Source organism: Candoia aspera, chromosome 4 (assembly GCF_035149785.1).
Source record: "Candoia aspera isolate rCanAsp1 chromosome 4, rCanAsp1.hap2, whole genome shotgun sequence".
NCBI lineage: Eukaryota > Metazoa > Chordata > Lepidosauria > Squamata > Boidae > Candoia > Candoia aspera.
In genome coordinates this window covers 93,964,310-93,986,800 of record NC_086156.1, presented here as the reverse complement: position 1 = coordinate 93,986,800, position 22,491 = coordinate 93,964,310, and the positions used below count along the sequence as shown (strand labels likewise).

The following is a 22,491-nucleotide window of genomic DNA, read 5'->3' as shown; positions in this document are numbered from 1 at the left end:
AACGCCGTTACCTTCCCGCCGAAGCAGTACCTATTGATCTACTCACATTTGCATGTTTTCGAACTGCTAGGTGAGCAGGAGCTGGGATTAACAACGGGAGCTCACCCCGCCGCGCGGTTTCGAACCACCGACCTTCCGATCGACAGCTCAGCGGTTTAACCCGCAGCACCACCGCGTCCCTGACACCATGTTACTTAATGCCAAAACTACAAAGGTTTAGTGTCAGTCCTCAGATATGCATAGCCTAGTCATGCTTCTAGAAGATCCAAAGTCTTGGCTACCAGGTGAGTGTTTCCTAACTTTGAACTTTGCTAAGCACCCCTTTTCCAGTGCCCCTGTGAAGCATCTCATATTTTTTTAAAAAATATAATTTTTATTAAAATAAGATTTTACATAAGATTTAAAAACTATGGACTCATAAAAGGAAAAGTAGAAAAAAGAAGATATAAAAGAATAAAAAGAAAAAGATAACAAAAGAGAAAGAAAGAGAAAAAGGAAGTTATCTAAGGAAGCGACTTCCAATCTTTTTTGCAGCAGTTACACAGTAATTGCCATCTCCACCCTCCCAAATTACATATCATGGTTGCCTTCCCATAAACAAATATTTTTAATAAATCCTGAAATCACCAATTCATTTTCATCCATTTTCAGCAAAAAGTCCATAAAGGATTTCCAGTCTTTATAAAAGTAATTGTTGTTCCCTCCTTAATCAAACAAGTCAATTTAGCCATTTCTGCAAGCTCTGCCGTCCTCACGATCCATTCTTCCATTATGGGTATTTCTGTATGCTTCCATCTTTGTGCATATAATAGCCTCTATACATCTTAGACATTTCTCTGGTGTCATTTACCAACAGTACATCATTTTATAAAAGTTCTCTTTTAAATTGTAAGACAATGTGAATTTCAACCTTTTTAACCACATTCTCTCCCACTGAGCCACTTGAATATTATAACCAAACTTCCTGTCCCATTTTACCATACATTCTTTAACGTGCTGTTCTTCCATTTCAAATTTCAGGAAAAGTTTAAACCTTTTAGCAATCATGTGTTCAGCATTTGTAATTAATTCATTTTCAAATTCTGTTTTATCATATTCTACTCCTGGTACTTTTTTGATGGTATTAAATCTTTCTCTCAATTGGGCATATTGAAAACTAAATCCCTCTGCAGTCAATTCACCTGAAGCTCTCCATTTTTATATACTAGCGAATATTTATATGTTAACTATTTTTCTTTGCCCACTACCTCTTTTCTGTAACTGCTTCTTACCAACAAAATTATTTTGGGGGCATAGCCTGGGTTGTATCTACTCTATATTCATAATATGGCATTCCTGATAAAATAATTTATTCTTTACTTTTATTTATATTATTTATTATTGTAATTTTATATTGTGGATTTTATAATTGTTGTTTTAATTGATTACTGTAAACCACCCAGAGTCCCCCGAAGGGAGGAGATGGGCGGGGACAAATTGGATAAATAAATAAATAATTTTTTTAAACCTACATTAACTTTATCATACCATAAATACCATGTCACCCAAACCCTGGACTGTGTCCTTCTGATTCTTAAAGTCTCTTGTTCCTTAACAACAGCCACCCCTTCATCCAAACCAAACAGCAGGCAGCAAAATACAGTTTAAAATCAGATAATCCCAGTCCTCCTATTTCCTTTGCATTTTGGAGAATCTTGTATTTAACCCTTGGTTTCTTCCCCTGCCATATAAATCTGGATATGTCTGTTTGCCATTCAGCTGATCTGAAAAAAAGCAGAGCCTTCCCATGCAGGAAAAATGCTAGGAAGAAAAAAAAGGAAAAAAAAGTCTTTTTGCCACTGTTTAGATGGTGCATCAGTTCTCCTGTGAAGCCTCTCAATGGATGCAGAGGTCCAAAGCTTTGTAGCTCCATTTTCAGAAATTTTTAAAACAATGACCTGGTTGTCTTTTTCCACTTTTGTCAGGTATCAAATGACTCATATATATGCCTCCACCAAGACTGTCTTTGGAAGACAAGTTTTACAGCATGTGGTTTCTCCAAGGAACATTGGATACTTTACTTAAGTAAAGAATGATATGACTGATACATATAATATCCTGCTTGCCTCTGGAAAATGAGCTTTACAACATGTGGTTTTTTCCTTATTAAAATGTGTTTGGCTCAAAAATATAATTTAATTCATTACTTATGGCTGTGATCTGCCCTAGAAGTAATTGGCTTCTGGATGCCTCCTTCAAAACAAACAGAGAAAAGAACATTGGACATTTAGCTTAAAGTTTATTTCCAGTTTGGTATGAAGGAGGCACCTGCCCCCATCTTGGAAGTGTCTGGAGAGGGAAACTACCCTTGTTTTATTATTGTTCTATTATGGGCATTCTTGTTCATTAATCTTCTTGTTTGGCACCTCAATTACAAGTTCCTTCATATTTGTGTTTGCCACAAACAGGACTGACAAGGATGAAGAGACAGACTAAAAATCTAGGCTGAGTACCCTGCTTTCTTGAGCAGTAATAGGGGATTAACTTATTGCATAGATGCTTCCTATATCAAACAGGAAGTAGCCTTCACCATAAATATCCCATATTCCCATCTGTAGCTGTGTTATATATTTATCAATCTACTGATATATGCTTAGCACTTTACATAACTTTGTAAACAGACGGCCGCTCTTAAGAAGCATGTGGTGTATAACAGTAAGGGGAGGAGAGGAGAAGTGCACAGATCCATGAGAATAAATCAGAATTTCTGAAAGTAGAGGGGACTACAGGTGGTCCTTGCTTAACAATCACTAATTCAGTGACTGTTTAAATTTGCAGTAGCACTGAAGAAGTGGTACTTATGACCAGTCCTCAAAGTTCCAGCCATTGCAGTGTCCCCACGGTCACATGATTGCGACATCACAGCATCCCACAGTCACATAGTCACCATTTGCAACTTTCTTTGCCAACTTCCTACAAGCAAAGTCAAAGAGGAAGCCAGCAAGAGGTCACAAATGGTGACCACATGACATCCTTGCTTAATGACAGCGTGGGATTTGCTTAGCAATGGCAATCGGGAAGTGCCAGAACTGTTGTTGCTAAGTGACATGGTCATGTGACATCACACTTTACAACTGTGTCACTTAGTAATGGAAATTCCATTCCAATTGCCACTATTAACCAAGGACTACTTGTACTGGCCTAATGGTACTATAGCAAAACCAATGTTATGAGCAATAACTGTACAGCTCTTAAGCTGGATGCATTAGGCTCAAGCTAGCCACATATTAACTATTATTCTAGACTTAATTTAAGGATTCAGATCTTCCCACTTCCTTGTCTAAGTGATTTTATCAGTGAATGATGTGAAAGGAGCATCACATAAAATAAATAGTTCACTGTACACAAAAAGAGCATTTGTGCAGCACATGGTTAATAGCAAATATACTTAGTTGTATGGGGTCACGTCTCCGCAACAGTCATATTTTTATTTTTAGTACATTCTATTTACTAAATTAATAGAAAAAAGTACAGATTCAGAGAGTAATATTAACAATATAGTGTGACTTCAAAAATATTAATCAAGATGAGAATAAAAAATGATTAAAGGAATAAAAGGGGAAGGGAGGTAAGCGTGGAATATTCTTAAACAGAATAATTCCTAGACTTATTACTTTTAAAATGTATGTAATTGTAGTTGATATGAACTCAAATGCATCGATTCAAGATAGATGTTTCCTTGGAGATACACATGGCAAACAATCTGTGGCAGATTCCTTGGAGATATGTGCAACAGATAACTGAGTTGGGCAAATTATTTCATCCAATCTGAAAAATTATTTGATTCCAGAGGCTCCAAGTACTGAGGTCAAGGGTGATTCCAGCTGAGAGGCTCCTAGCACTATCGATCAAAAGATATGCTCTAGCTATTCTATCTTTTCTTCTTTAAAGTTTTTCAATAGCTAGAAAGAAGACAGAGAAAACACCGAAGCTTTGCCAATGGAAAGCAATGACGACTTCTAACCCCTATAAAATTCCATGCATGAGGAAGGGAAATTAAACCATAAAAACCTCAGCAGAAGGTACCTAAGAAATGAACCCCCTGGGCCATCCTGAATATCAGTATGTGTGGTGTACTTCCATAACTCATCCAAGGAAGTTCACTGAATTTTGTCCACTTACAACTATTGAAGCTGTTTGCACCAAAGCTGAAACAGCAGTAATACCAGATGGGAAGAAGAGAAGGTAGGTGGACTCTGGAATGTTGTGCTAATGGAACCCTATACTCTGGAAAAATGCATAGCTGAGATATGTACATTATCATTATGGCTTAATTTTTCATATATTACAGGATGGTTTACAATACTTTTTTTTTCCAGTTTAAAAGGGACACCTTGGGGCAGTTCAAAGGCTCAGGAAAGTGTTCCTGCTCAATCTATACACAGTTTTGTTAAACTCTGTGGTGCTATTTTCAGGTGATGTTAAGAGTATTTGCAGAGCATAAACGAACTATCTTATTTAACAAGAATTACTTACCAAGAGTTACAGATATGGTTTAAGAAAGGATGCAAATTTTTATTTAAAAAGTTCCAGGGATCCTGAAAATGAAGGGTGCCTGGCACATTGCTTGATTCTGGATACTAATAAGAAAACTGCATAATTTTAAAGGTTAAGAACTGGAAATTATTGGAACGTCACTTCTGCATTTTGGTTTTATTCTGACCCAACATTCCTTCTTGCTTTCTTTCCCAACAATACAATCAGGCTAGATTTTATTTGACTTAGCCCTTGAAAGTTATTTCAAATTTGATGTGCTGGTGAATCAATTTCATAGGCAACCTCAGTTTCATAAGAAAGTATCTGGGAGGAGCGAGGGGAGCTAGAACAGTCTTTCACAACTTGCTGCCTCCAGATACGTTGGACTGAAACTCCAAGAATCTCTTAATACCATCGTGGCAAGATAAATTGTGGGAGTTCCAGTCTGGCACATCTGAAAATATCAGGCTTTGGAAAGCTAGCCTCCAGAGTTCTGATTATTAAGTCAGTCATTAGATAAGTAGTCACACTCCCTGAGTTCCGTCCTTTTCACCTCCCTTTGTTCTTTTCTAGATGAATGTTGAGCTGGACAGACACTGGGAGAACCAAAGTGCTGTAAATGAGTTTGTCTTACTGGGATTTCGTGAGCACCCCATGCTCTTCTTTGCTGCCTTTCTTGCTATCTATCTGACTGTTCTCCTAGGCAATGGCCTCGTTGTGATTGTGACAACAAGGGACCCTGCCCTCCATACACCTATGTATTTTTTTCTAAGAAGTTTATCAGGGCTTGAGGTATGTTACACTTCAGTCACTCTTCCCAGGATGATATCCAGCCTGGCCACGGGAGACCACTCCATATCCTTGGAAGCCTGTGCCTCCCAAATGTTCTTCCTGCTTTTCCTGGGTGGGGCGGAGTGTTTCTTACTAGGTGCCATGTCCTACGATCGCTATCTTGCTATCTGCCTGCCCCTGCGCTATATGACCATAATGAATCAAAGGATGCTTATAGGGCTGGTGTCTGGTTGTTTCATTCTTAGCCTCCCAATGCAGTTGGTACAAATTGGACTCATCTTCTCCCTTCCCTTCTGTGGCCCCCATGAAATGGACCACTTCTTCTGTGACATCCCACCAGTCCTTAGTCTGGCGTGTGCTGATCTCTATACCAACAAGTTGGTAGTATATATGGAAAATGTCATATTTGTGTTGGCTCCATTTGTTCTCATCTTGACCTCGTATGTACGCATCACCAAGACTATATTGCACATGCCATCAGTCATGGGGCGCCGGAAGGCTTTCTCCACTTGTTCATCTCATGTGATTGTGGTCAGTCTTTTCTACGGCTCTGCAATGTTGGTATACCTCCGTCCCAAAACCACAGACTCCATTAAGGTTGACAAGCTACTTTCCCTCCTCTACACAGTCGCCATTCCCCTTTGCAACCCCCTCATCTACACTTTGAGGAATAAGGAGGTAAAAGCTGCCCTGAAGAGGCTCCTTAGTAATAAATAGTCCTTTGATGTGTTTGAGGACATCAGCTGAACACCTCCCTAGCTTTCAGAATCTTCAAAGCCCAGCAAGATATACTGTATCTGCTGAAAAAACAAGTAGACTCCGAAGCATTCTTGTTTAGCCATAAGTCTTAATCTATACTTTAGATACTTTACTTAAAAGTTATTTCCAGTTTGGTGTGCAGGAGCTATCTACCCCCATCTCGGAAGTGTCTGGAGAGGGAAATTACTAGAAATGTAGGCTGAGTACCCTGCTTTCCTGGGCAATAATAGGGGATTAACTTATTGCATAGATGCTTCCTATATCAAACAGGAAGTAGCCTTCACCATAAATATCCCATATTCCCATCTGTAGCTGTGTTATATATTTATCAGTCTACTGATACGTGCTTAGCACTTTACATAACTTTGTAAACAGACGGCCGCTCTTAAGAAGCATGTGGTGTATAACAGTAAGGGGAGGAGAGAAGTGCACAGATCCATGAGAATAAATCAGAATTTCTGAAAGTAGAGGGGATTATAGGTGGTCCTTGCAAGGTTCGTATTTTTATTTTCATTACTATTTATTAAATTAATAAAAAAGTATAGATTCATAGAGTAATATTATAGTAGTCTTTATTGCGGTCATTAACCAGCACAAGGATAGAGTAATATTAACAATATAGTATGACTTCAAAAATATTAATCAAGATGAAAATAAAAAAATGAAGGAATAAAAGGGGGAAATGGGGGTAAGCCTGGGATATTGTTGAACAGAATAATTTGTAATTGTGTTGTTATATATTTACAAAACTATTGCTATATGCTTGGCACTTTACATAACTTTGCAAATACACTGCTTCTCCTAAGAAGCATGAAGTATATGACCATAAGGAGGGTCTTATGGACTTCTGAAAGCAGAAGAGATTATTGGCCTAACGATGCCACAGCAAAAACAATGTTATGTGCACTAACAGTCCTGTTCTTCTTCAACTGGCTACATTAGGGTCAGGCTGGCCACACAGAAATATTATTCTAAATTTATTTAAAGATTACATCATCCCACTTCCTTGTTCTACCCCATTTTATTAGTGACTGACCTGAAGGGAATATCAGAACAGAAGTAAGAGAAAATAAATATTGCACAGGATACAAAAAGTGCATTTGTGCGACACTGTCCAGTTATGCATGTTCACTTTTCTGCCAGGTTCCACATGTTTTATTTTTATTGTTTTTATGTTAAATTAATAAAAAATTATAGATGTATAGAATATTAACAAGGTGGCGCTGCGGGTTAAACCGCTGAGCTGTCGATCGGAAGGTCGGCGGTTCAAAACCGCGCGGCGGGGTGAGCTCCCGTTGCTCGTCCCAGCTTCTGCACACCAAGCAGTTCGAAAACATGCAAATGTGAGTAGATTAATTGGTACCGCTTCGGCGGGAAGGTAACGGCGTTCCGTGAGTCATGCTGGCCACATGACCCGGAAGTGTCTATGACAACGCCGGCTCCAAGGCTTTGAAACGAAGATGAGCACCGCCCCCTAGAGTCGGACACGACTGGACCTTACGTCAAGGGAAACCTTTACCTTTACCTAATGTAATTTCAAAATTATCATTAATAAGATAATGGAAAAAATACGGGAATAAAGGGGGGGGAGCCGAAAAAATTATGAAACAAAGTAACTCAAGAAACTTTAACTGTAGGTCTTCTTCCCTGCAACCTTGGTTAAAAAAAAAGGAAACCCAAAAGTAATTCAAATCTCAGCAAATACTTGCCAGCAATTGATTGTTGCAAATAGAATAGATTTCTTCTGTCAGTGTCATATGCAAAGTCTTTTAGGTATCCCCACTACCCAAAAATCTCATCTGGCTGACACTGGTTTGTTCTAGCATTTTTGTGTCATCTACTACCAACTTTTACCTACTGCTAAAGAGAAAAGTAAACCAAAGTAAACTGTAGGCTGTTTAGGTGTTGGATGTGCATGTGTCTATGTGTGCTTAGCAAGGGGCAGAAATTAACAGATGAGAGAACTATAAAACAAATCAGACAATCCATGATCACACATTCACAGTAAACCATGATGGAGGTTACCATGTTGTCTGAACATGTCCATTGTTGGGTAGCTGGTAGAAGAGACTCCTAGAAGATGATTTTGGGACCAGGAACATTTTACTTGGAAAGTCTGAAAGTCTCATGGCACATGTAAAAAAAAAGGCTAACGTAGTCTATTCTCTGGGAAGCTTCCTATTATATGTAATAGGAATAAATATATTTTTCTCTTTGGAACTAGGTATATTTGCATTGTAGCTGAATGGTAATACTATATTAAGTGCTGTGTGGTACTTGTGTTACAATTACATTTCCAACTGGTTATAAAAGAATAGCACTCAGATGGAAAGGGCCCAGGAAAAAGATTAAAAACAAGAGAAACACAACAGAAGTCCCATTGGAGAGAGGGATACCACCCCTGGAAGCTGAGTTCTTTTCTATGGTGCGCTGAATCCAGTCCAGGTAAGAGGTGACTCTTGTGTAGACTCCAGGCCGATTGGGTTCAGAACAACCCAATCCAAAGCTCACAACTCCAGCCAGGAACCATGTACCATTCACCTTGCAGGCCAGGGGTCCCCCAGAATCACCCTAAAAAGCAAGAAAGAAGTTAACTAGGAACACTCCTCCAGGAAGACATCAGGCAATAACATGCATTCTGAGTTTATTAAATTTAAACAGATGAGATGAATATAGCCATTCACCATTTCCTCTAAATTTCATTTAGCCAAGCCTTTTCCATACTGAAAAGGGGAAAATAATAATGGTGATTTAAAAGTAAATGTGAAAACAATCCTGTGGGGAGCCAATATTATACCTTCGATGTCTTTGACATGGGGTTTGAAGGCTGGCTAAGCATACCCTCAGCAAGCTTAGGGGCCTTTGCTTCTCTGCTTTCAGTAATTCATGACATCACTGGAGACATACTGGAGAAAAATTCCTTCCTGCTTTGTGGTACTATCTGCCTCAGAAGGAATATGCAAAACCACTTGAAAATTTGGATAAATTGTTTTATGGGGAAAAAGGCACTGCCATTAAGGATGTACTGCAAGAACCAGTATGGTCAAAGTATTAGACTGGGAAAGTCTAAATTCTTTTGAGTTTAAAGAATATGTGTGTTTAAATTCAAACTTAATCAAAAGCTTACCAAATTTACTTTAGGCTGGTCATTATTCTAAGACATGCTATAAATATACAGTAAATAGGGGGAAAAAACAATTCTGCCCTAATCTACTTAGAGAAAGAATGAGGTGGAGGAAAAGGTGATCAATTATTGTTAGGTTTGGGGGGTGGGGGGAACACCTAGATGAGCCTCCTTATTTTAAATGGGTTGGCTATGAAAATGCATGTGCAAAAATGAGTTATTGTTAAAATCCCTGTAGATTATGAACTGAATAAACAAACAAAATTATTAGAAAAAAAATAGTTATAGAGAGTTTGGAGGAGCAGGTAAAGACTTAATGACCTCTGAGCATGCTCACTGATCACACAATGACACACAAACACTGTAGAAGGGGAGAAAGAAAAAATGGTTGGGTGGGATGGATCCCAAAGAAAAGCACATGTACTGCAATTCATTGCAGCTACCCAGTGTTTCCTGTAAATACAGAAAACCTTTAGCTTCTTAATTGGGATGAACTACCACTTTCATACTAACATTTAGCCCACTAAGGAACATCAATTAGCAGGTACTGGCAACCATTTTTTGGATCAGAGGCCATGTTCAAGAAGTAGAGCATATCTGGGGCTTCACTACAAGAAATAAGGGGCTTGGCGAAAACGTGGGTGGGCTCAGAGCGAAATCAATGCTACAGTACCAGAATTTCAGTTGTATTAAGCTGCTTATTTCTATTATCATGCCCATCACTGCTGTTACTTAAACATCCTTACTAATTTTTCATATTGTCAGTCATAGTTACTCATATTACTGGTAAACACTGACTTACAAGCTGAGGACTTGTGGTTATTATTGCCCACAAGGATTCCCAGTACACAGTATTAAGATTCCAGTGATTTCTTTTTCCACCCTATATACATTGGTTGGATTCACACATTGTGCTCAGCATGGTAATGGAATAAACTACAATGCCCAAGTTCCCAGAACACGCTACAACTCATGCTAAACAAACCACATTCTGTATTAGTGTACTATGTGAGGCAAGTCTTAATTGGTCCACAACTCTGATCCCCTATTTTTACCTGGCAAGAATCTTTCTTTCCTTCTGGATATCCAGCACAGATCATGTCATCATAGATTAGCCTGTAGTCTTTTGGCACAGCTTCAGTATCTGTGTCAGAGCTGCTGGAGTCATTATGGTACATTGCATCACACTTATCGACATCTAGGATTGGCACTTCCAGCTTCTGCAGAGTCCGAGTGAGGAAAGAGGCTGGTGCGAAAAAAGGGAGGTTCTGAGACTGAACATCCACTCCTAAGCACTTAAGGGTGGAGTCTTCCCTCATTTGCTTTTAAAGGACAAAGGGAAAAACCAAAGCATCTGTGAGGCTTTAGGGATCCTTTTCATCACTTTAAATCTCTCCCAACTCCTCCAGGCCATGGACCAAATGTTGTTGGTTCCACACCCTTTGCAATAATGTCATTGTACCTCCGACTACACCCTTGATGGCATTAAGTGGTCAATTTAAAAAAAACCCAATGCAACTGCAAAAACAACGGATATAATTAGCCCTGTTATGAGTAAGCCATGGGCTACATGTGCCCCACAGTTCATTTACTACAGATCCCATAGCCTCCAAATCATGCCACCAAAATTCAGGGGCAAATCGTAACTGTAAAAATTCTGTCTTTTTTTTTACAGCAATAAGCAAGAATATAAATTTGTTAACCCTCCATAAGGCTTAATGCAGTTTAATGCCCTCAAAACATTGTGGGGGGAAAGTCCTCTATCCCCCGATGGAGACCATATTCCCTATGCCTTGCAGAGGCCTGAATTACGCACTTGATCTAAGAAGACCCCACCTCTTTCTTACCATCTGGATAGAGGTTCCCCCAGCCAGTGACCCAGCACATCATCCCTGCAGGGAAAGGCTCAGGATCAGCAGTTCTGGATAGGCAGATAGGCAGGATGGTTCGGGAGAAAGTGACAGGCTCCTCTAGCTTCACCAACGCAATATCAGCACTTAGCCCATCTCCAGCATAATATGGATGCACTACAATCAGGCTGACAGCAGATGAGACCATGGTGGGTGCAGGTTTGGGGAGTTCATACTCCCCCAGGTGTACTCGATACTTAGATGGAACTAGTGGCCTGCGGGAGCCAAGGAAAAATCAGTCTTCTACCATCCTTGCTCAGCTTTGAAATTCAACAGGAAATCTGGTGCTTTCAAATGAAGGTGCTTTGGGGCAAGGTATTTACCATGCAATTGCTCTGCCTTGTCCATAGAGCATTATGGAGGGCATCATTTATACATATATGCTACCTTCATGTAAGCAAGATGAAGTTGGTCCATTGCCAAATTGTTGAATTTAACTGAATTGCCATTGACCCCTGTTGCTAAAGCTTTATCTTCAATTACTGATGCCCTTAAAGAAGAGAAACAGGCTGAGATACAGTCTCTTCAATGCAAATCTGCCACTCACCCTTCAAAGCAATGAGCAGCTGTCACCACCCACTGGGAGGAGATGAGACTTCCACCACATATGTGAAGCCTGTTTTCTCGTATGCTGACCTGCCAGGGCCATTCCCCTTGCTCAGCTTTCTCTCCACCAACAATTCGAAGGGAATGTACTTTGGGGTGCCCACAGACTGTAAAAGGACCAGAAGAGAGATGTGAGACATAGACGAGAGCTGTAGGAAATTGCTGAGATCATACTATGGGTGTGTTACTGCCATTCCACAACCAATACAATCCAAGCCTTGCCAGGAAACCCTTTGCTCATAGGTACGTGAGAAAAATAGGTATTCTCAAGGTAGTTTCAATGATAGAATATCTGGGGCCTCCAGACATCTTTTAAAAAATGGTCAGAGACAAATAGGCAAACTGGTGACTCCTCCAGGTGATTTAGACACCTCTTTTAATCACCTGCCATTCCATTAGTTGGGAATGAGGGGAAATATATTCAAAGGGTACCAGATTATCTACTGCTGTTTAAAAACGTTTTATGTTTGCTTAGCCAAGACTTTAGGTGTTGCTGACAACTGCCTTGAGTTTACAGAGTAGGATGAGTCACACCCAGAAATAATTACACTGAAGCAAATTATACCTAAGACTAGACAGAAAGAGCTGTAGAAAGAATGTGGATAGATGGGTGTAGATCAAGCAATGATAGATAGATGGAGATAGCCTCCAAATTTTGCTCAACTACAGCTCCTGATATCCCCAGCCATCATGGCCAATTATAAGGGATGCTGGAATTTCTAGTTCAGCAATATTCATAGGTTCTATGCCACATGTAACAGTATACAGAAATGTAAACAGTAGAATTAAATGAAAGAGCATTTTTTACCATACAGAGAACATATGACTGTGCTACCTACCTAGCTCTCAGGTATGTTCATTATGGGCAACAGGCCCATAAGGTGCACAGCATCCATACACAGCCTGCCCAGATTTTTACTCTCTTTATACAGCAGATGTGGGTCTTTTCTCATCCATGTTCAACTGATTTGCCCACATGGAGGCGTTCAATCCCCAGCCTACACTGCATTTGCAAGGGTGTGCATTTTTAATCTCTTTCTCTCTTTATATATATATATATATATATACACACACACATACACACACACACACCCTTCCTTTTCGTGACTATCTCTGCATTATATTGAAGCAAAAGCATACTATATACTGTATGCTTATCTTGAAAACAAGTCAGTTTTTGCACCATGTGGACCATCACATAGAGCTGGGAAAAGGAGACTCAAATATGTATGGATTTCCTAATAAACTAAAGAATGTTTATAAACTGTCACACTTTCTAAATCTCTTGGCCATAACCTAAAACTTATCACAAGAAAGAAGTCTAAAAAAGTGTTTATTGAGAAGAGTCCATTTATTCAAACAGTATATGTGTAGGCTTATTCGTAAGTCTGAAAGTTATTCACTATCCCTTCTCTAGGCTTTTCCTTCCCCATTATTAGGTATGGCTGACTCTCCTTTATCTAGGTATGTTCTTACCTTTCTGAGCATCGGTATTTTCCACACCTAAAAGGACAACAAATTATGGAGTCAGAGTGATGGAATGAGAGACTATTACTATTAGAATATAGAGATCAGGATTTAGATAGCCAAAAAACAGTGGGTACATGTTTTGACTTCCCAGAACACGCTGTCATCAACAGCAAGGTTGCCATCTTTAGGGGGGAAAAGGCCACTTTTACTACAAAACAGCTGACTAATAATTCTTTAGGAGCTATACCATCATGTCTAATGGGTTAAACATGGCCATGTTAAAATAAAATGTTTAACTGGGTCAGTTAAAGACCTAGCAGTCACAGTTATACAGCATGATAAGCTTGGTTAGTGTTAATGTTGATTTTGTTAGGTTTTTTAGTGGCTTTGGGCTGTGAGGACCCAAATTTGGTTAGCTATTTGGTTAACCAGAAAAGATGTTAATCAGTAAACAGATTAAGCATCTTCTATGAAGACTCTCTGCATGTGCTAACCAGCTCGTCAGTGAAAGAATGACTATGCTACAGCTATTCTTTTCTTAATGATCTCAATGTCTGGTTATTTTAGACTGTCACCTCTCCTCTTACCATTTCCTCTCCCAACAACATCTGTGAGTATATATGATCCATGCTACAAACCTCTCGCTTGTTTTTGATCCAAAAGGCGAATGTGAGAAGAGATCAGATGGCATGGATTTGCATTGTTTTGACTCACCAAAGCCTGCACAGATATTTCCCAAACCTGATTACTAGGGAAATGTAATTGAATCTAGGCCTGAAGCATGGCAAGTAAGGCCAGGCCAGTAAAAGATATGCCACCAAGGAAATTCCTTAGTCAGTAATTGAAATGGATCCTCCTCTAAAGACTGATAAGCAGCAGATCTGATCTCTCTAGCATATTGTTACAGAAATAGGAACAAAGCAGTAACCCAAGCCTCCCATGAGCCCACACAGTCTACACAGTCTACACAGTCCAGTAATTTGTCACCATTCTAATTGTGTAATACAGCAAAGTGGTCAATTGCTAAGTAAGGGCCACAAGGAGAGAAAATAAAGCCCATCTGCATTCCAAATGCAGGAATATCTGTGCATATGCACATTCCTTATAAAGTTGGATTACTACGTGTATTCTGACAAGTGAAATACACAATTATTTTTTCCTCTGCAGCAACATTTTTTTAACCAGCAGAAAAGCAATACTTGTTGGAAGTTTTGCCATCTATGCCACTGTAAAAAGGCACCAAAGTCCTGGATGAGGAAGAAATTGGTACCTAGAGTTAAGAATGTAATATCAGCCTCCGAGTTCCCGGTCTTTCTGTTCTAATGCACTGGAACAATCCACTTCCTATCTTCATCAGAAGCAAGCACTGTTCTCTGATGTCTCTGGTTTTGAAACTCACCTGGCAAGCCTAGGGCATCCCTTGCTCTTACATCCCCCTGCTGTAGTTCACCACTTTCTCAGATTTCTCCCAAATATTTTCATCTTTCTTACCACCTTCTCAGATGACCTAGTTGTTTTGAATCTTTCTTTTCAAGACAGGAATTGGTGGCTCAAATGGAACAGAGACTGTTTCTGTACTCCCCAACACTAATCTAGGTGATCGAGTACTGTCCCTACAATTACAGAAGAACACCTCTAAACACACATACAGAGAGAGAGAGCACTTTCTGTCCTGGCTACCCACCTTTCAGCAACAGAAATAGAGGCACAATCTGGGAACAACAGAAAGCCAGCATTGTCCAGGGCTAGCAGCCTTCAGTCATCCAGCCCTAGTGCAGATCAGGTATAGAGGAACAGCACCCTGGGAGGTGATGCTCAGGTCAAGCACCCAGGACTTGCAGAGCACCAAAGGAGCAATTTCTTGGTTGTTGCTCAATACCAAGGAGACTGCCAAGAAGACCTGAGCTGCTGGGTATTATCCTTCTCTCACTCCACCCCCAGTGGGGCAAGTTGAGCAACCTACTCACCGGCCGGAAGCCAAGCTATCATAACCCATCTCCACCTCTGGGTGGGGTGAAATGGTAAGTAATTTGGACTAATATGAACAATTATCTGGTAGCAGCTTGCTATTGAAGGTAAGAGAAAAAGCTGTATCTATTACCATTTTGACTTCAAGAATTAATGTTATATTGTTTTCAGGCACTACGCAAAAGTTTTAATGCCTTAAACAAGGCTGAAGCAAGATACCTAAGGAATGGCTAAGAACCCTGGGATATATAGTCCCAATGTCTCTGGAAATTGCCAAGTCAAAGATGAACTATCTATTCCTAGAAAAACATGGCCATTTTTTAGGTTCAAGACATAAAGAGGCATGGTTACAAGGCACTTAACACCCAATTCATATATCATACTAAATAATTATTAGCTGGGTTCATATGATAAACAAGCTGTTGTTTATAGACTATAAAGACTGGATTCATACAACCAAGCCAAACTCCCATGAAGTACTGTTTCAGGTATGCATGTTATGGTTTAGCATATGGGTTGAATTTGTACTATGTGGCTTAATCGTGGCTCACTGAATTAACCTGATTGGATTCATGCAATACACTGAACCATAAGCTAACTACAGTGGCTCTAAATAACAACAACAATAATTATAATACATTGATATAACTGCAAATAGCACACATTTGAATTTATGTAGAAAGTTTAGCTTTACTGTTAACAAAAACTACTGAGATTGCGTACCTGAAAAAGTCTTAGAAAATGAAACCAAGATCATGTGGGATTTTAAAATACAGATTGATATATACTTGAAAATCACTGTTCCTCCAATGCAGTGTAAATATTGTATAAACTCAGTCTCCATTCTGTTTCCTTCCTGTCCTAGCTGACCTCCCAGGGGAGAATCAAAGTTCAAAGCACTGGAAGAGCAGGTTTCCCAGAAATTGTGTTGGTAAATTGGAACATTAGCATCATGCTGACAGTGCATACTGAAAAGTGGGTGAGTCATCAGCACACTTCCAGAAACTGTCAGCATACATATCATAGAAAGACATTAACATTCTTGCAATATATGTAATACTGTATACTGTTTGTATATATTTTCTATTCAATTTCATTTCATGAGATTTACTCAGTGACTTTTAGGAATTTACCAGTGATGTGCTGGTAAATGTTTAAGGACTGGCTCTGCCATCACCACTGCTGCTGTTGTGCTGTATCACTAGTCATGGAACAGCTGATCAGCACAATAGGGAGAGTAGCTTAGCTCTGCTGCTAACTGGCTCACAAAATTCCAGAAAATTTAATAATCTCTCATGATCTAGTATAAGCTGGCATCAGCACACCACTGTCTGCACCCTCAGCAATGTATGTGCCATGATACCGATGCCACTGGGCCTTGGCAGAGTGGCCCATTAAGACTATGACAAGAGCCCTGCTGGATAATGCCATTAGTTCATCTAGTCTGTGTAAACAGTAACACTAATACCCTGACCCTGTAAGAGTCTGTCTAGTGCCATTTTAAAACCACTCAAATCATCTGTCATTACAATTATCACCAGCAAATTCTACCGTTTAATTAAACGGTACTGTATGTGCTGTGTGAAAAAGTATTTTCTTTGTTCAGCAGGCATTCAATTTCAGTTCCAAACTCCCCCAAAATGTTCACATTGGTTTGCTGAAGCAATAAATAAATTGACTACTGTATCCATTACCTTTTTAAAGCAATCTTCCCCAACTTTGCTGTACCACTGTGAAGTTCAGTTTCAACCTTCATTAGCCATTGATTATGATGGCTAAGAATGATGTGAGCAGAAGCCACCTTGAAGGCACCAACCTGGGAAAGGCAGTTTTATAAACTGTGGCTGATTTCTCATACCATTCTAAAAATGGATTATTGAAGCAAGATTTATGGAATAAGTTACAGTTGTCTGGGTTCACACAATACCAAGCCATAAATCAAAGTCAGTTGGTGTCAGGTGGTGCCTAAATTGAATAAAATAAATAAACCAATGTTTACAAAGCAAAATTATCTGGGTCCACAGAAATCACTAGACTATAGTTTGCTTTGCTCGCTTTAGTTTAACATATATGAGCTCAGTAAATGGTTTATTCCATTAACTTAAGTTTTACAGAACCCTGGTCTCAACCTTTCATGGCAAATGGCCAAACAGAGCTATTATATGGTTTGTTTGAGCCTGGCTTAGCATCTTCTGTGAACTCAATTTTGACCAAAATTGACAGCTGCTCCAAGTTCACATGACACACATTGTTCAGACCTTGGTTAAACAGCTGCCTGCCACAGGAGGTAAGATGGTGGTACATTGGCCTTAATAATCTGGTATAGAACCCAAGCATGTCATGTGAACAGCTAATATCTAAGGAATCTCTAGAGTTCCTGTCTTCTTAGGACTGTCATAAAAAAACTGCTGGGATTTGGTGATAGTTCCCCTCCTGCTATAGATAGATTCTGTAATCTTAATCTTGTGGGTTTTATTCTTTCCTGATACGAAGTTGCCTTCTAACAATGATGCTTCAATATCAAAAAGAAAAGAGCTGATGCCTTTTATCATATATGGACATTTCAAGCTCACAAGTCATACCATATTTCTATAATAAGGTTGGGAAAACTCTAAGAGCCTCTCAAAACTCTGCAGGAACTGTACACATTCATGGGACTATGATACAGCCGGCCGAGCCCAAACCTTTGGTCCTCTTAAAGACAAGATGGCATCTTCTTCTGTTCCAGCTACTAAGACTGACTAAACTAGTAGTTTAATCTTATTTTAGTGCTGGGGAAAGAGGATGCCCAGAACACAAGAGAAATCCCAGGACATATCCCAATGTATTCTCTAATATAGCTATAAAAGGTAAAGGTAAAGGTTTCCCTCGACGTAAAGTCCAGTCGTGTCCGACTCTAGGGGGCGGTGCTCATCTCCGTTTCTAAGCCTTAGAGCCGGCGTTGTCCGTAGACACTTCCGGGTCATGTGGCCAGCATGACGACTCGGAACGCCGTTACCTTCCCGCCGAAGCGGTACCTATTGATCTACTCACATTTGCATGTTTTCCAACTGCTAGGTGAGCAGGAGCTGGGACGAGCAATGGGAGCTCACCCCGCCACGCGGTTTCGAACCGCCGACCTTCCGATCGGCAGCTCAGCGGTTTAACCCGCAGCGCCACCGCGTCCCTAATATAGCTATAATATGGTTTTAAAAGGAAGAAAAGAGAAGATGACCAGCAGCAAGGTGGATGCACTTGATTAGAGTGGGGACAGGTACACCACTGGAAGACGTCAAGGTCCAGGTCGGGGATAGATCATCCTGGAGAAGGTCTATCTATGAGGCCACTAAGAATGAACACCATCTTGAAATCAGTGGTTTAAAAAACAAGAAAGTAGTGGGCAAGGCAAAGCTGGGAATCCAGATTCTCCTCCCCCAATTTGGGGGGAGTATTTGAAAGGTCTCTTTGGTTTCTAAACCATATTACAGCTCTATTAGGATGTACACCCTAGGACTTTTATACCTTACCTCAACATGCCAATAGCATGCACTGCCAATTTTCAACGATTGCACTAAGGAGTCTGCAAAACAAAGATCAAAGTTCACAGGCAAATCAGATCTGAAACGTCAGGTTGTCCATCCCAGTTTTGCACAGTATTCTGGTTTATGTGCAATAAACCATAGATTAACCATAGTTTTATGAATGAATCACAACAAGCTGGGTTTGCACAATCCATTAACCTGTATATGACTTCTTTGATTTTGGGTTAAGATGTTGCTTGAGCTATTCTCCAACTGAATTTGCTTACAATGCCAAACTAACACTGAACAAACCATGTGATGACTTTTCCTTCTTTTGGTGACATGGGTGAAGCCTGATTCTATCACACGTTTCTACAAATTCTCAGGAACCTTTGATTAAGGGAGACCAGCTTTCATCTAGCTCTCCCAGCAATTCTTACATAATGGCGCAGACCTATTTTCTACCTAGCTATGACACAGACATGGCATGGCAACTTTCTTCGGTCGTGTCCATCTTATCTCCAGCCCATGAGTTTGTTGTTGTTTATTCATTTAGTCGCTTCCGACTCTTCGTGACTTCATGGACCAGCCCACGCCAGAGCTTCCTGTCGGTCGTCAACACCCCCAGCTCCCCCAGGGACGAGTCTGTCACCTCTAGAATATCATCCATCCATCTTGCCCTTGGTCGGCCCCTCTTCCTTTTGCCTTCCACTCTCCCCAGCATCAGCATCTTCTCCAGGGTGTCCTGTCTTCTCATTATGTGGCCAAAGTATTTCAGTTTTGCCTTTAATATCATTCCCTCAAGTGAGCAGTCTGGCTTTATTTCCTGGAGGATGGACTGGTTGGATCTTCTTGCAGTCCAAGGCACTCTCAGAATTTTCCTCCAACACCACAGTTCAAAAGCATCGATCTTCCTTCGCTCAGCCTTCCTTATGGTCCAGCTCTCACAGCCATATGTTACTACAGGGAACACCATTGCTTTAACTATGCGGGCCTTTGTTGTCAGTGTGATGTCTCTGCTCTTAACTATTTTATCGAGATTTGTCATTGCTCTTCTCCCAAGGATTAAGCGTCTTCTGATTTCCTGACTGCAGTCAGCATCTGCAGTAATCTTTGCACCTAGGAATACAAAGTCTTTCACTGCTTCTACATTTTCTCCCTCTATTTGCCAGTTATCAATCAAGCTGGTTGCCATAATCTTGGGTTTTTTGAGGTTTAGCTGCAAGCCAGCTTTTGCACTTTCTTCTTTCACCTTCATCATAAGGCTCCTCAGTTCCTCTTCACTTTCAGCCATCAAAGTGGTATCATCTGCATATCTGAGATTGTTAACGTTTCTTCCAGAGATTTTAACTCCAGCCTTGGATTCCTCAAGGCCAGCTTGTCGCATGATGTGTTCTGCATACAAGTTGAATAGGTAGGGTGAGAGGATACAGCCCTGCCGTACTCCTTTCCCAATCTTAAACCAGTCCGTTGTTCCGTGGTCTGTTCTTACTGTTGCTACTTGGTCGTTATACAGATTCTTCAGGAGGCATACAAGATGACTTGGTATCCCCATACCGCTAAGAACTTGCCACAATTTGTTATGGTCCACACAGTCAAAGGCTTTAGAATAGTCAATAAAACAGAAATAGATGTTTTTCTGAAACTCCCTGGCTTTTTCCATTATCCAGTGGATATTGGCAATTTGGTCTCTAGTTCCTCTGCCTTTTCTAAACCCAGATTGTACATCTGGCAATTCTCGCTCCATGAATTGCTGAAGTCTACCTTGCAGGATCTTGAGCATTACCTTACTGGCATGTGAAATGAGTGCCACTGTTCGATAGTTTGAACATTCTTTAGTGTTTCTCTTTTTTGGTATGGGGATATAAATTGATTTTTTCCAATCTGATGGCCATTCTTGTGTTTTCCAAATTTGCTGGCATATAGCATGCATTACCTTGACAGCATCATCTTGCAAGATTTTGAACAGTTCAGCTGGGATGCCGTCGTCTCCTGCTGCCTTGTTATTAGCAATGCTTCTTAAGGCCCACTCAACCTCACTCTTCAGGATGTCTGGCTCTAGCTCACTGACCACACCGTCAAAGCTATCCCCGATATTGTTATCCTTCCTATACAGGTCTTCTGTATATTCTTGCCACCTTTTCTTGATCTCTTCTTCTTCTGTTAGGTCCTTGCCATCTTTGTTTTTGATCATACCCATTTTTGCCTGGAATTTACCTCCAATGTTTCTAATTTTCTGGAAGAGGTCTCTTGTCCTATTGTCTTCTTCCACTTCCGCGCATTGCTTGTTTAAAAATAATTCCTTATCTCTTCTGGCTAATCTCTGGAATTTTGCATTTAATTGGGCATATCTCCCCCTATCACTGTTGCCTTTTGCTTTCCTTCTTTCTTGGGCTACTTCTAGTGTCTCAGCAGACAGCCATTTTGCCTTCTTGGTTTTCTCTTTCTTTGGGATGTATTTTGTTGCCGCCTCCTGAACAATGCTGCCAACTTCTGTCCAGAGTTCTTCTGGGACCCTATCTACTAAGTCCAGTCCCTTAAATCGATTCCTCACCTCCACTGCATATTCGTTAGGAATATTAGTGAGCTCATATCTAGCTGATCTGTGGGTCTTCCGTAATCTCTTTAGTCTGATCCTAAATTGTTCAAGAAGAAGTTCGTGATCTGAACTACAGTCAGCTCCAGGCCTTGTTTTTACCGACTGTACAGATGTCCGCCACCTTTGGCTGCAAAGGATGTAATCAATCTGATTTCGGTGTTGTCCATCTGGTGAAGTCCATGTATAAAGCCGTCTCTTAGGTTGTTGGAAGAGAGTGTTTGTTATGCAGAGTGAGTTGTCTTGGCAAAATTCTATCAGCCTATGTCCTGCTTCATTTTGTTCTCCCAGGCCATACTTACCTGTAATTCGAGGTGTCATTTGACTGCCCACCTTAGCATTCCAGTCTCCTGTGATGAAAATAACATCTCTTTTAGGCGTGTTGTCCAGTAGGTGCTGCAGATCCTCATAGAACTGCTCTACTTCAGCTTCTTCAGCATTTGTGGTTGGGGCGTATATTTGGATCACTGTGATGTTAGATGGCTTGCCCTGAATTCGAATTGAGATCATTCTGTTGTTTTTTGGGTTGTATCCAAGCACTGCTTTAGCCACTTTACTATTAATTATGAAGGCTACTCCATTTCTTCTGTGATCCTCTTGTCCACAGTAGTAGATCTGGTGGTCATTTGATGTGAAGTGGCCCATTCCAGTCCATTTCAGTTCACTGACACCCAGGATGTCTATCTTTAATCTTGACATCTCACCAATAACCACATCCAATTTGCCCTGGCTCATAGATCTTACATTCCAGGTTCCAATGGTGTGTTGATCCTTAGAACATCGGATTCGCCGTTCACCACCAGCACCGTCGGCCGCTAGCCGTCCTTTCGGCTTTGAGCTAGCTGCGTCATCACGTCTGGGGCTAGTTGAGCTCATCCTCTGTTCCTCCCCAGTAGCATTTTGACCATCTTCCGACCTGGGGGTCTCATCTTCCGATGGTATACCGACATATCTCTGGTTGTACTGATCCATTTAGTTTTCACGGCAAGAATACTGGGGTGGGTTGCCATTACCTTCCCCAGGGATCGCATTTGGTCTGACCTCTCTGTCATGACCTTCCCGTCTTGGGTGGCCCTTCACGGTTTAGCTCATGGCATCATTGAGGTGCTCAAGCTCCAGCACCACGACAAGGTAACAATCCTTTGCTGAAGGCCCATGAGTTAGAGAGGCTCAAATCAGCTTTAGTTGTGCCAGTGTTAAAGAATATGCCATGTTTTTTGTATTCAAGGAGGACAAGAAGCTCCAAAACAT

General features: G+C 40.6%; 2 protein-coding genes across 2 annotated transcripts; one reads left to right on the top strand and one right to left on the bottom strand.

Annotated features, from left to right (window-relative positions):
* The first annotated feature begins 5,088 nt into the window (after nucleotides 1-5,088).
* LOC134495533 (olfactory receptor 10A7-like) lies at nucleotides 5,089-6,024 on the top strand. Its single transcript, XM_063301044.1, has one exon. It carries the CDS (start codon nucleotides 5,089-5,091, stop codon nucleotides 6,022-6,024), a length of 936 nt encoding a protein of 311 aa, XP_063157114.1.
* A 1,578-nt stretch (nucleotides 6,025-7,602) lies between these two features.
* LOC134497374 (serine protease 27-like) lies at nucleotides 7,603-14,912 on the bottom strand. Its single transcript, XM_063303029.1, has 6 exons — nucleotides 14,861-14,912; nucleotides 13,183-13,209; nucleotides 11,648-11,813; nucleotides 11,038-11,315; nucleotides 10,246-10,436; nucleotides 7,603-8,637 (listed from the first exon to the last, which is right to left on the bottom strand). The coding sequence occupies exons 1-6, from the start codon at nucleotides 14,910-14,912 to the stop codon at nucleotides 8,371-8,373; spliced, it is 981 nt and encodes a 326-aa protein (XP_063159099.1). The 3' UTR covers nucleotides 7,603-8,370.
* Nucleotides 14,913-22,491: the final 7,579 nt, after the last annotated feature.

Excerpts from the sequence above, each read along its gene's own strand:
- LOC134495533 (XM_063301044.1), top strand. The coding sequence starts at position 5,089 with ATGAATGTTGAGCTGGACAGACACTGGGAGAACCAAAGTGCTGTAAAT.
- LOC134497374 (XM_063303029.1), bottom strand. The coding sequence starts at position 14,912 with ATGCTGGCTTTCTGTTGTTCCCAGATTGTGCCTCTATTTCTGTTGCTG. Across the intron at positions 13,210-14,860 it reads TCTATTTCTGTTGCTGAAAG|GTGTGGAAAATACCGATGCT; the intron begins GTGGGTAGCCAG and ends TTGTCCTTTTAG. Across the intron at positions 8,638-10,245 it reads GAAAGAAAGATTCTTGCCAG|GGTGATTCTGGGGGACCCCT; the intron begins GTAAAAATAGGG and ends CTTGCTTTTTAG.